The sequence below is a fragment of the Maylandia zebra genome, linkage group LG12, assembly GCF_041146795.1.
Source record: "Maylandia zebra isolate NMK-2024a linkage group LG12, Mzebra_GT3a, whole genome shotgun sequence".
Taxonomy (NCBI): domain Eukaryota; kingdom Metazoa; phylum Chordata; class Actinopteri; order Cichliformes; family Cichlidae; genus Maylandia; species Maylandia zebra.
Genome location: NC_135178.1, coordinates 34,980,020 through 34,993,792, shown reverse-complemented (window position 1 = coordinate 34,993,792; position 13,773 = coordinate 34,980,020). Strand labels below are relative to the sequence as shown.

The following is a 13,773-nucleotide window of genomic DNA, read 5'->3' as shown; positions in this document are numbered from 1 at the left end:
TGATGAATATGCACAGCAATTAGGTCAACAAACAAGCTGACCCAGATTTAGATACACTTAGCAATAATTTACTCCCATTTGGTTTGTTTCTGTGATTATTTGAAATAACTGACTTGAAATGATTCATGTAAAAACTGTGATTATCTGGAAAGTTGGCTTGCACAATTTTCCAGAATCTCTAACAAAGAAGCCAATGAGTCCCAAGTTATCACAACCCATAGGCCACATGGGCCAGATTTCTAAGAAGTCTCTTGGGTTGAGGGCATTAACTGTCCGAATTATTAAAGAACATATCACATGAGGGCAACTTTGCACTTGTTGCTTACTGTGCCTTTCTGTCTCTGTACATGGTTCATGTCAAATTAAACAATTATCTGCAAAAAAGTTAACTTAAAAATATTAAAACACTGGAGTCTTTCTTTCTATCTTTCAGTTCTACCTTCACCTATCAGAGGGAGCAACTGAAGACCATGATTAACCTAAACATTCTGTCAAAATAAATATATTCCTTATGGTCAGTGCCTGCCAAAAAGGAAATATATACACTGAGAAGATTAATCATAATAAGCAGCGTATGCCTTCCCTTCATCAGCTTAAAAAAAGGTTGTAAGGAGATGTTAAACAAGGGTGGATGAGAGGTAATGTACAAAGGTTGACCTAATTTTCCTGCCTCTGTTACAGCTCAAGTGCAGACTAAAAGGTCAGCTGCAGCAGGGGGTTACTCAGGAGTGATGTTTACCACCACACTGCAGGGTCGTTAGGTTTTAAAAACAAGGTCAAAACTGGTATTGTGACTATCAAATAATACCACCACTGCCAATATAAGAAGATATATCTCCAGCCCCAGGATATGACAATGCACAAAGGATAAATCTAACAACAGAAGATGAGTAATGCCATCAAAAGTCTGCAGAAAAACAAGGCACCAGGCTCTGTTTGATACATGCAGAGAAGCATCCACGGACACAGCAACTGTACTGACAGGCCTGTTCAATACAGAAAGAAGAACATCTATGAAGCCTGGTGCATATTTATGTTTTTTTGTAGTTTCTAATCAGTTTTTATTTACAGTGCTTAACAAATCCCCCACCAAATAGAACACCTCCCAATGTAGGGTGTCAAGCTACCCTAAATTAACAGTATTGGTAATTACTAAAACAATTTCTTATGTTTCTAGAATATGTATGTTTTTAATGCTAAAATATAATTACTCTTATCATCCAGTAATTTTCAAATTTACTATCTTACAAAAAAGCAGAGGGAAAAAGTAAAGCACATTACTGTTTTTTCAATTAAGATCCCAAATTACAGTTATTTGCTTGCATTCCTAAACATAAAAATTTGTTTTAGTGGTTGAAATTAAATTTCTGACTTCCTAGGAGAGGTCCAGTGTGCTGGCTCAAAATTGAGTATAAAAACATGACTTCAGCTTATTATCAGCCTAATAAATAAAAATATACTCAAAGTTTTGAACAAAGATGTTGACAGAATTCTTAATTATTTGAGTGGGTTTGTTTTTGGTTGTTTAGTTCTAAGACACTTTTAGGACAAATTTGTTACACAATGTTTTTGTATATTTTATTTTCAATTCAGTTGTGTTTCCATGAAACAATTTTCAATTCAACTCAGTTTTATTTATACAACACCAAAATAAATAAACTTCACCGAAATCACAACAACAGTCGCCTCAAGGCACTTTATATTGTAATGTAGACCCTATAACATTACATACATAGAAAACACCAACAATCATATGACCCCTATGAGCAAGCACTTTGGCAACAGTGGGAAGGAAAAACTCACTTTTAACAGGAAGAAACCTCCGGCAGAACCAGGCTCAGGGATGGGCGGGGCCATCTGCTGCGACCAGTTGGGGTGAGAGAAGGAAGACAAGACAAAAGACATGCTGTGGAAGAGAGCCAGAGATTAATAACAAATCTGATTCAGCAGAGAGGTCTATTAACACAGTGAGTGAGAAAGGTGACTGAAGCAGAAATACTCAATGCATCATGGGAAGCTCTCAGTCAGAACATGCTATATCATGTTTAGGTGGAAACTAGCGAGCTAACTTCCTGCTAACTTCTAACTCCATTGAATTTAATAAATTCTATTTTCATGGATGCCTGGATGTTAAACTTAATTATTACACCTGGTAAAGCAGCAATGCTGCTCATCTTATTAAAAATGAAAGAATTTACAGTTTTTAACTGTCAGTGATGCCGCAGTGTTTGTTTGACTTTGGGACCTGAAACAGACAGAGTTTAGGACCCAGATTACTCCGCAAGGCTCCTGACTAAGGCAGCCGTAATGGATGTAATCCTTCACTAGATCCATGAACCTCCAGTGCCATATTCCTCTTTTCCTCCTGGCTGGCATTGCCATAGTCAACATCCTTTGCCCAATATATACGCCTCTGCACATGTCCAAAACATCCCAGCCTTGCACTCTAATATTGTCTTCAAACTGCTAAACCTGAGCTATTCAATGATGTTCAATGTTCATCGTCTCCAAACCATCATAGCAGGTCTCATCAGTCTTGTAAACATTACGTAATATTACTGTTAATTGTTGAACTCCTATGCCTAATTCTTTCTCCTCTTGTTTATGCCAAGTGAGTAACTTGGATGCCGTTTCGGATCACATTATTCTCTCATATATCATAAATGCAATCAAAGTCTGTGCTGTTATGCAAGAAGTCCAGTTTTTTTTTTCCCTCTGTATTGGTTGGGTAACCTGACAAAGAAGTGTAGTGTGTACTCTCCAACTATGAATCATGTTCATTTACCACTGTAGTTTTTTAAGTCTTTGATGGTGCTGTCCAACAGCAACTTTGCATTCATAATTAAAGAAAAATGTGCTGATGTTCAAATTGGCCTCCAGCGGGCTCAGGATAACAAGCTCTTTTTTTCCAAACAATCAGTCACAAGGTGGCTTTCCCCCGTCGGCCTGCCTGATGTTTACTGCTGTTGTGTTGACTTGGCAACACCCACGAGGCGCTGATGTCTGTGTTCACATTGATGTTTTACAACAACTTTACAACTGAGATAACGCGGGTGCTTATTCAGGTACCTCGATATTCAGCCTCACAAGTCTGGCAGATGTGGCACCTCTGACCCTTGACCTGGAAATGAAAGCAAAAATAGACACTAACATGGTGGCTAGTGCTCACCATATGGTACCAGGAAAACAAACAGTGTCTGAATGATGTCTCTGTTCCCCACCATTAGGCTGGAAGGAGCCGACATTCTTGCGGTGACCCCTCCAGTTCTTCCTGCACCAAATATCACAAGAGATGCTTTGGTTTGATGTGGTGAATCAGCAGACTATACGGTTTGGTAATGACGCATATAGGACATGGGCTTCTTATTTTATAGTACCGTAGCCTAAAAACAACTGAGCAAGTGTTGGTGTGACAGTTACAAGCAGCAAGGAGAATCTTAAAAAAGTGGAAAAGATTTTGTGGGTAAAACATTTCAAATATGCAGAGCAGTTACATTGTGTCTAAAATTTTATTTCCGTTTTTGTGACTTGGTGTGAGCAACAAAGAACTAAAAGGTGAGGGCAGCCTAGGAGTTTAACATGAAACCAGGATTGGACTTTCCAGATTCCATAATGCACAGTGTGTGGCTCAAACAGTAAAACCTCAGTAGTGCTCAGGTGAGAATGAAACAGTCATTTCCAGGATGAAGGCACATTTATGTCTCATTAACAGAAACAACTTTAGGAAAGAAAACATTACAGATGAGATGAAGAAATATCTTTCCAAATGTGCACTTATATTCTACTCTAATTCTATTCTTCTCTAATGTCAGGTGTGGTATTTCGTCTGGTTTGCTATCCTCGTGGGGGCGTCCCATTGACATAATGCTTTCCCTAGCCGCTTACCCTAACCCTAGCCATCATAAAAGGAATGCCTATCACTTACAATTGGGTTATGGTTAGGTTTAGGGTAACCCGGACATTAAAAACACATTTTAAGTGGGAAAAATGTCTTCAACCTCGTGGAGACCTGGAGTTTGGTCCCCACCAGTATAGTAAATTTCAGATTTTGGTCCCCACCAAGATAGTAAGAAAACGCACGCGCACACACACGCACACTCTTCTGCGTTGCAAATGTTGCTTATATGTGAACTCTAAGAGTAATGATAATTTACAAAAGGCTGCCAAACAATTAATTCAGATTATCTTTCATACATACTGACTGTTTTTAACTTTGTGGGTTAACTAGTTGATTAGTTTGTTTTCTGAATGCTTAAGCAGATAGTAGAGCTGCGCCAGAATATTTGGATATTGTTTCACTTGTCTTTGTATTCTCTTTTGGTGCTTTATACCATATCAGTTTGTGTTCTTGATATTCCGCTCACACAGCAGACATCATCAGAGTAAGTTCACTTAAATTTTGCCAAATTAGTAATTTTATAGGACTTTTTAAAAATATACCTTTTGATTAAATATAAACAATAATTTAAGTGTAAAATATAATGTAAAGAGTTTTATGACTAAAATGAATTCTGATTTAGAGCTGGATTCAGATTTTCTGAAATGCTATTGTAATTTCTGTGTTTTGGGTCCAAAAAATCAGATCTATTGTGCTTCACCTTTTTCCATGCCGGTCTTTATTCCTTTCTCTTGCATCCCTATTTTCCTTTCATCTTTTCCTGTGTTTGTTCTACATTTAGCATGTGCATCTGTAGAAATTTTAATCATCCATTAGAAACTGTCTTGTGTGTTGTTTACACACATTTATGCTTGCAGTGCCTCTGAGCACATATGTAGTTCATATGTGATCGGTGTAGCTGCTGGGGAGAGTGCGGAGTGCATGTGGTTGGGTTGAGTATGGTCTCTGTACAGAGGGGATCCTGCTTGATGTTTATTGGGTAGCAGATGTGGAAGGGGGAGGAGCTTCCTGTTAGGAGCAAAATGGAGGTCCATGAAAATGAAGCTTACAGAGAACTGCAGGGGGGTTAGAGTAATGCTGAAAGGGACCCAAAGGAAGAAAGAGAGCAGAGAAAAATGTTTAGAGAAAATGAAGACTGTAATGAATAATTTATGCTTCAAAAGAACTTCATTATATGTCACAAAGCAGTTCTTACAGCAATAGGAGGGTCCAACCCAGTACTAGCCAGGTGCGATTAATGAAGTGGTCAGTGAGTGTATATTGTAGCATTAAATTGTTTAAACAGTGCAGCAGTGAGTACCTTGACTTATTCGGCAGTGCCAGTGTTAAAATGATGAGCTTTAGTGTCTGTAGCAAAAACTTGGACTGCATAACAAAGGTGGATGTTACCCAGTTGTTGTGTCTGGAGTTATTATTTTAAATGTTGGCAGCTTCACCTGCTGCTAAGCTGCTTTTTATTTATAAAGCAAAAACCTTTGGGTGGTCTTTACTGAAAGCCTAAATATGTGCCTATTACTTCCTTCAATAAAATTAAAAAGAAGCAACACTACAAGCCAAACTCTTAGTTGAAGCAGGTCACCACTTGGCAGTCATCTTATGATGGGTTTTGTTCTCTTAATTTGGAGTTTATTTCAAAACTTCAAATTAAGAGCAAAATAAGCTTTTAACAAACCCGCTACCCTCTGGAAGTTAATCGTCCGTTTCCCGTTACTGTGTTTTCTCTTATGACACGTCTGCCACAAACACTGTTAAAAGATCTCCCTCGGTGACTCGCATTAGCGGATGTGAAGTCTATCAAGCAGCCATGCAATCAAAGTCTCACAACCTTAATTTCAAGCATCAACAAAATCCAATAGATGCCTTACAAAACAAATGATCCTCACACCGATGTAATTTGCACCAGGCCATAATCATGATTTCTGCTTAACATTTGTGAGTTTCTTATGGATTTTAGATATTTTCTTGTGTATATATAATAAATTTCAATTGCTCTGAAGCTTATTTAAAAACTTTTCCTTCTCAGTTCTGTAATTGTGGTACAGTAAGAGTGGGGACACTGGGAGGCAGAAAGAAGTAAAAAATTTAAACGGACAGAGGAGGAGGAGGGGAAGCGAAGTGTGTGTGTGTGTGTGTGTGAGAGAGAGAGAGTGAAATGAGTGGAAAGGGAAGGAAAGTGTGTGTGTGTGTTAGAGCGAGAGAGAGAGAGCGAGTGAGTGAAGGGGGAGGAGAGGAAAGCAGCAGCAGTGGCAGCGCTGCATCATCACTGTATCGCCACTACAGCAGAAAGGAGAAGCAGTTCACCGTCTACCTCCTTCATCTCTCTCTGTCTCTCACACTCATGACTACACATCTCTCCATCTTCACACACACACTGGAAGTCGACCAGCCGCCACTGAGCCTGACAAGAAGAGCTCCCAGTGACATTATCCATCACCTTTGGATGTTTGCCCTGCCTGCCTCCAGGATTCCAGGACACTGTCTGCTCATGAAAATCTGTGTTTTAATGACCCGCGGATGAGGCGTCTACCTTCAGATGTGCCGTTTGATTGGACCGCCTTGACTTTCTTTGCTGAGGAAGCATTCAGTGCCGGCACACAGAAGCTGCTGGGAATTTTGGGATCGTTTTCCTCTCCCTGTTTTTACCCTTTTGCCGGCATTTGAAGAGTGCCAGTGGATGGCTCTTTTTATTTATTTTTTCAATGTTTGAATTGTTTGGTTCCTGCCCGCTGGAGAACAGTGCTTACCTCGGGATTTGTAGTCAAGGGAGGGGGGTATGATAAACAGCTGTGTGGGGGGGAGGACGGGTTGCACTGCACCACTAGACGGGCATCTCTTGTCCTACATTGGGACATTTTTTTTCTGCCTCTCGAGGTTGCACACATGCACATATTTCACCCCCAGCAGCAGCAGCAGTGGCTGGCTGCGTTTTGCATGCACCGATGGATTACTGCTACTTTAAGGACAGGCTCGCTGCCCGCTGAGGGAGAAAAGATGCTGATATAGAAGAACAGGGGCATGCTTTGTTTTTGGAGCTGTAACTTCAGGGTTAAAAAAATAAAGAGACTTGGATGACAGGATGATGGCTGCGTTGAGCTGAAACTGCCCCCTTCTCCTCCCTCCCTCTTCTCCAGTCCAAACATGAACTCTTCCTCTGATGCGAACCAAAGCGGCTCTCCCTCGTTCTGCTTGCTGGGCTCCATGGGTTACTCCCACAGCATGGATACCTGCGTGCTGGAGGTGGTTGTCATCCTCTTCCTCACTGTGCTCATCATCGCTGGCAACCTGGTGGTGATCTTTGTCTTCCATTGTGCCCCGCTGCTGCACCACCACACCACCAGCCACTTTATCCAAACCATGGCGTACGCTGATCTGCTGGTGGGCGTCAGCTGCCTCGTGCCCTCGATGTCCCTCCTCCACTACCTTCGAGGCCTGAATGAGGAGCTCACCTGCAAGGGATTCGGCTACATGGTTTCTGTGCTGAAGAGTGTTTCCATGGCCTCGCTAGCTTGCATCAGCGTGGACCGCTACATCGCCATCACACGACCGCTGTCGTACACCACGCTGGTCACCCCATGCCGCCTGAGGGTGTGCATTGTGCTCATTTGGGTTTACTCTGCTTTGATTTTCCTGCCATCGTTTTTCCGCTGGGGGAAACCAGGTTATCATGGGGACATATTTAAGTGGTGCGCACTCTCTTGGAAAACCAACCCGGCATTTAGCACCTTCATTGTGGCGCTGCTCTACGCACCAGCTGCACTTACTGTCTGCTTCACCTATGGGAGTATATTCCGGATCTGCCGGCAGCATACAAGGGAGATCTCCCAACGCCAAGCCCGCTTCAGCCCGCAGACCGAGGGTGATAAAGGTGAGCGGGGAGAGCGTTGCGAAGGCTGCCCGGACAAACGCTATGCCATGGTGCTCTTCCGCATCACCAGTGTCTTCTATGTGCTGTGGATGCCGTACATCCTCTACTTCCTCCTAGAGAGCGCCGGCCTATATCACCACGAGGTGGCGTCCTTCCTCACAACATGGCTGGCAATCAGCAACAGCTTCTGTAATTGTCTCATCTACAGCCTCTCCAACAGCGTCTTCCGTAAAGGTCTCGGCCGCCTCTTTAGCCCACTGTTTCCTTCCTGCCATGGCTGCACGGAGGCCAAAAAGGCTCCAGCCCCCGTCAGCCTGAGACCAGATCCCCGATGCCAAGTGTGAGCTCTGATGAGCTTTGACTAGGATGGATTCGCTCCGGTCGCTTTGGAGGCATCGGCCCCCTGTGTGTGCTTTGCTCTCTACTGTGTAGCATGACACAGGTCTTTTTGATCCTGCGGTGAGCACAGGGAGGCGCTTGTGCAGAAGCTTTCTGGCCGTTTTAAGAGGATGATTTTTGTGGAAAAAGGAGGCTGTGTCATTCCTGCTGGGACTTTCTCAAATTCTCTCTGTGTGATTCTGCTCTTTCATGGCTGCAGGCTGATGACACAGAGATAATAAGTTTGATACTGATGAAGAAAGTTCAGAGGATTTGATAAACAATGACTCCCAAATGCAAAAAAGTATAGCACAGTGTGAGCTGGGCTGCCCAATCCACTGAGATGCAAAAAATAATTTATTAATCTTTTCAAGCCTGACTGTAAATCTGTAATTTGTCTTGGTTCTTTCAGGGTGGAAGTATGTGTTGCAAAAAATGTTAAAACACTTGAAGCAGACTTCTGATCTGTTTCCTTTGGGGAACTCCAGATGCCAACGAGTGTAGGAAAAATCATTCACCTTAAAATCGTCACTTCATCGGCTCGTGTGTGGGTTCAAAATGCACAACAGATGGACTTATTTCCCAGAGATTAAGAAGATTTAGGAGCTTGTGTGTGTTTTATCAAGAGGATTTTTCTCTCGGGTGTTAGTGAGAAGCTCAAAATCTGAAAACGCATCGGATTTCACATGAAAAAGTTAGCATTACTTTTTAAACATGGCCTGGAAAGTTTTTCTGCCAGCAGACAAGAATCCTTGTTAAAGAAACAATAGATGATATGATTTATTCTTGTGTTTCATCCTCAGGTTTATCAGCGGTTCTTTTTGTAAGCCTCTGTGCTGTCTGCCTTTGATCTCAGCTGACAGAGCACAGGTCTTTTAAATCAAAAGGCACATTGTAAGGTAATCAGCTCATGACTTGTAGTGCAGTCGGTGTCGATAATGAATCAGCTGTCTGTCAGGATCCTAACATCTGGTTTCAGCTAACTTTATTTCTCGTGTTTCTGCCCTCTTCCAGCAAGAGGGATATCACCCAGCTTTACGAGCCCGACCTCGCCGTGTCAGGGGTCAAAGCCTGTTTCTGAGAGCCAATGAGTGTGTTTCTATTTTTCTGTTTTTTGTTCTTTGGTTTCATGTAAATACACGTAGAGTATCAATATTTAAACAATGGCTAACTTCGGGGGTTTTATTAATTTATTGTAGACCTGCGGGATACCAGATGATCTTGTGGATCAGTAGAAGCCTTTTAAGATTATTTATTTGCCACAGAGGTCTGACATGCTGCACCTCCGGATTGGAGCCATTTAAATAAAAAATAATTTAGTGTTGAGTAGAAGGCAAAGCATTTCTTTGTATGCTGCGTTTAAAAACTCGCAGGACTTGTTTTTAAAGTCACAATGAAATTTCTGAAAGCATCTTGACAATTTGACTTTATTGTAGTTGGACAAAGAAGAGGGAATGGGATAGGTTTAATAATGATAGGAAGGTGCCGGTAATTTACCCATTTTCCCACGTGTTTGCTATTTGCCAGTGACCATTAAACAACAGAAGTAGAAGGATGGGTTGGGTGTCACAGTGACTTGCACAAGTAGGATGGATATGCAAAGTGGAAGGTGACTGCAGTCTTCAAAAATTTTTAAAGAATAAACAAAAACTCATCGATGGTCTTGATGAACATTTGCACAGAATTCTGGGAACCTGTTCCTTTACTTGTCAGTCATTTCAGAGCAGGTGAGTGGGTGGGTGATCTTTGGAGAACAGCTGAATGTGGAAGTGTTGTTGTAAAGTCATTTTGCTTCATATGCCACCCCTAGATGGCAAAAAACAAACAAAAAAAACATTACAAGTATTTCATGCATAAGAGTATTAGACCAGAAGCCACACATGTTTACTTACTGTCTTTCTGGGATTTAGCTGGTTTGTTCTCAAAGGTAGAATCAAACTTTTTCAAGTTTTTTATCATATGCATTTAAAAGAAATGTATGTTTTCATGAAAATTGCTTGCAAAACTGAATGAAAATCCAAACTGCACTGGCTGTACTTGGCTATAGTTTGTAGTGGTTTTTTTTTTTTTTTTGTTTTAATTAATTTATTGGCTCATTTAGAAGAGCTCACATTAATAAACAGAGCTTTAAATGAGCCAAAATGAGGCTGTGCCATGTACTGCATTCTTTGTGAATGAGAAACTACACGAGTGTTCAAACAAGCTAGCCACAGTTTGTATTAGCAAGTGCTTTTACTGTGTTTATTTGAATAGTGTCCGGTGCTGTTAATAACCTCAGATGCCGAACGAAACAGGCCTTTTATTTAAAGCAAGCACAAAGAAAGGCAAGCTTTTATTTCTCTTTTTCTCCAGCATAAGTGATGGTTTTCAGGTAACAACTGTTTCAACTGAAATACAACGTTGCCTTAAGCTAATAGGAAGTAATAACTCTCTTATTGGGCAGAAGTGTGAAATCATATTGAGCTTTTCCTCTTTTTATAATGCACACATTTGTGTAAATGTGAATGGTTGTCAAACCCAGTATCCACCCCACCAACAGTATATGAACCAAAACCTTAAATATGATAGAGAATAAATCATAACATACATATAACACCTGGGGATACTTTAATTTGAAATAGTTACAATAAAAGTCTGTCCATTTCTTAACAAGCCTTTTACTTTGAAATATTTGCAGTTATACTCGAGCAGTAACCCCACAAAGCTAAAACATGAAGTCACATTCCTGTAATGGCTCATTGTAAATTTGAAACAGTAACGAGAATAACACCATCGACAGAATGCAAAATGGTTTCCTGGACACATTTGTTTCATGTAATTTGTACCACAAGATCCTTTCTTGAGCGAATCGGACCACAAATAGAAGCTAAAGCATTTGAAAGCTTCTGAAAGATTCTTGTCACGAACATCAACAGCTGTCAGATAGAAACTGTGCTCATGCAAAGAAAAGAAATCAAAATAGCACCAAAAAAATAAAATGTAAAAGTAGCTTTCACTGCTGGAGACGGTTCTTAAAGTAAAGGAGAAATGATGATGCTGAATTGGAAAACTGTCTGAGATACTGGAATGGTCCAAGCTGTTAATGCTAATGTTTGCCAGTTGCTAATTTTGTAATATGGTTGCAAAAAAGGTTGTTAAACATGGCTCCGGGCACGAAATTTCACTTGATCCAGAGATGCTACATAGCTGCTCTCCACCTCTGTGCACAGGGGAGCAAGGAGTTTATTTCTCACTTTCAGCTCGAAGATAAAGACCTTAATAGTTAGAGCACACCGAGTCACGACTATCAATGTTCACATAAAGCACTGGATTATTTAGCCTGCTGTGATTACTTACTGGTCACAGGTGGTTTTAAGTAACTGCATTTTCCATTTGTCTCGATTCTTTTTTTTTTTTTTTTTTTTTTTTTTTTTTTTTAAACTTTAGGACTGTTGTCATGTGTAATCAAAGATAACAGTAGGCCTAATAAGATACTTGCTTGACAGTAGCTTTATAGGTTGTATCTCTTGTCTGTTAAAAACCTCAGCCACCTCCCAGTAATAATACAGTTGCTGCATATGCATGCAATTACTTGGTGATCAGTTTTCTTAAGTGCTTCTCAGCCTCCATAGAGTGAGGTGCAGGGAGCAGTCTAACACAGAGAGGCATGTCTGTGGCAAGTTTAAAATCACTAGTTAACACATAAAGCCCACCTTTGGACTGTGAGGGAGCATGCAGACTACACAGGTAGGCCTCTAGCTGACCAGGAAATTTGAACCCAGAACTGCCAGTAAGACAATACTGCAGCGCCTCAATTTCAGAATCAATTTGCAAACTTTAATAACTTTATGATCTTACAAATTCTGATTAGAATTAGCTCCTGTAACGTTAATTTGTACAGCTGCTTGATTCATTGAACTCACCCTAAGCTGTGTATGCAGAGTTGGTGCCTTTAAGAATGTTTGTAATGGAATAATCTGACAAATGATATAGTTTGCAGACTGTCCAAGAAGTTTGTGCTTCAGTTGTGGTGAGATTCTAGCATTTTATTTGTCTGTTAATTAACACTAATTAGCAGGTGTCTGTGTTTACCGCTCTACCCCGACTCCCAAATAGAATCACTCCAGGCTCAAGAGTTAGTCTTAACATGCAGACCCAAAAAAACTGAGTCCCTATGGTTGTATCCATCGTATATTTATAGTCTAAACTTCAGCTTGCCTGCTGTTTTTGAGTAAATGCGCTGTGTGTAATTGACAAATAACATTTTTCTGAAGAAACATGCTCTTAATAATACTTTAGTTCACATATACTCTGAGTATACATGCGGTTTTATTGTCTTTGATGTCTTAAATATTTTTATGTCCATTTGGTCGTTTTACTGTTAATTATGTTCTCACAGTGTGCATGGAAATAAATGAGAACTATAAAATGTTTCAACGAGAGAAACGTGACACTGTTAAAATCATTATCATTACTACTCTTTTTATTTCATTGTGACTTTAACCAGTGTTTAGTTTTCCCAATAGAAACACAAACATGCCTTTTCACCACGGGGGCTGAGGCACCAGAGGTCAGACTGATGTCAGGGTTCAGGGTTCAGCTGCAGGACTTTCTGGAGACTTCCCTGAAATGTTCTGTTTAGATTTTTAGCACATTTTTCTGTGTCGTGCTATTTCGTGGCGTTCTGTCTACAGAATCTGCTTTGAAATGTAAAATGTTGACATGTCGGACGCTCCGGTTTATTTATTGCAAAGGATGCTTCATCGTCAGACTTTACCTGCATGATTCTGGTTCAGTCTGGATCAGTGCGTCTGTCTCATGATGCTACTGAGAGAAATTTACTGACTGTGCTTCTTGTCTTCTAAATACTGTTGCATAACACAGATGGCTCACTCTGTTTTTTGATGATGGCAACGAGTTCAGGAAACAGGAATGACCTTCTCCTTTTCCTGCTGTCAGGAAAAGATCACATTCATCTGCCAAAAGTGACATTTTTGTCATTAGAAGTCGTATGATTACGTTGACGAGTTCCATGTGCAAAAAACAGATATGTTAATAACATGCAGATCTTTTGAAGTCCTGATATTTTCCTTGAAAGCCTCGCAGTGCTGCTCATCTGTGGGAGTGGGTGTGATGCAACTTCCAGCTTCCCCTCGAACAACAAATCACTAGTGGTAGCAGAAAAAAATCTGAATGAAGGGCTTTTAATGTTGTTACTCTGGTTGAACTGTTTGCTTCTCAGCTTGTGACCCGAACTTTGAAAACCTGCTGAACATTATTGTAAATAGAGGTGTAATTGTCTGATTATTAAAAAGAGATTTTCTGTTTATGTGGTTTGGGATTGATTTGATATGCAAAATCCTTTAAATGCTCCATATTGTAGTAATGTTGGAAAAATCTAAGCTAGCTGAGGTTAGTTATTAGTTCCTTAACAACTGTGAACGAAGCATTGGAGTGCAACCAGTTTATTCAAGGTTTTCATTTTCGGGTTGAACTTCCTGCCACCATCCAAAAGTCCACTAGACTGTATCTTCAGCACAAATGATTCTATCTGTCTATATATAGTATATGCACTGCATATTATGACATTCTTTGAACTGCACTACTAGTGCAGTAGGAAAGCCTTTACTGGATGCAATATGCTGCAATTTTA

The 13,773-nt window shown here is 40.5% G+C and overlaps 1 protein-coding gene and 1 long non-coding RNA gene across 3 annotated transcripts in view; both read left to right on the top strand.

Moving 5' to 3' along the window:
* LOC111500564 (uncharacterized) overlaps positions 1-13,773 on the top strand; it is a 68,442-nt gene that overhangs the window by 13,989 nt on the left and 40,680 nt on the right. The gene's annotated exons all lie outside the window — the stretch shown is intronic.
* Positions 6,182-13,499, top strand: LOC101483025 (putative G-protein coupled receptor 21). Of its 2 annotated transcripts, none has more exons than XM_076891180.1 (2): positions 6,182-8,835; positions 8,945-13,499. In XM_076891180.1, exon 1 carries the CDS (start codon positions 7,037-7,039, stop codon positions 8,105-8,107), a length of 1,071 nt encoding a protein of 356 aa, XP_076747295.1. In that variant the 5' UTR covers positions 6,182-7,036; the 3' UTR covers positions 8,108-8,835; positions 8,945-13,499. The 2 variants fall into 2 exon arrangements, with proteins under 2 accessions (XP_076747295.1, XP_004555776.1); XM_004555719.3 differs by having other exon boundaries at positions 6,182-9,040; positions 9,156-13,499.

Coding starts and splice junctions, on each gene's coding strand:
- LOC101483025 (XM_076891180.1), top strand. CDS start 7,037: ATGAACTCTTCCTCTGATGCGAACCAAAGCGGCTCTCCCTCGTTCTGC.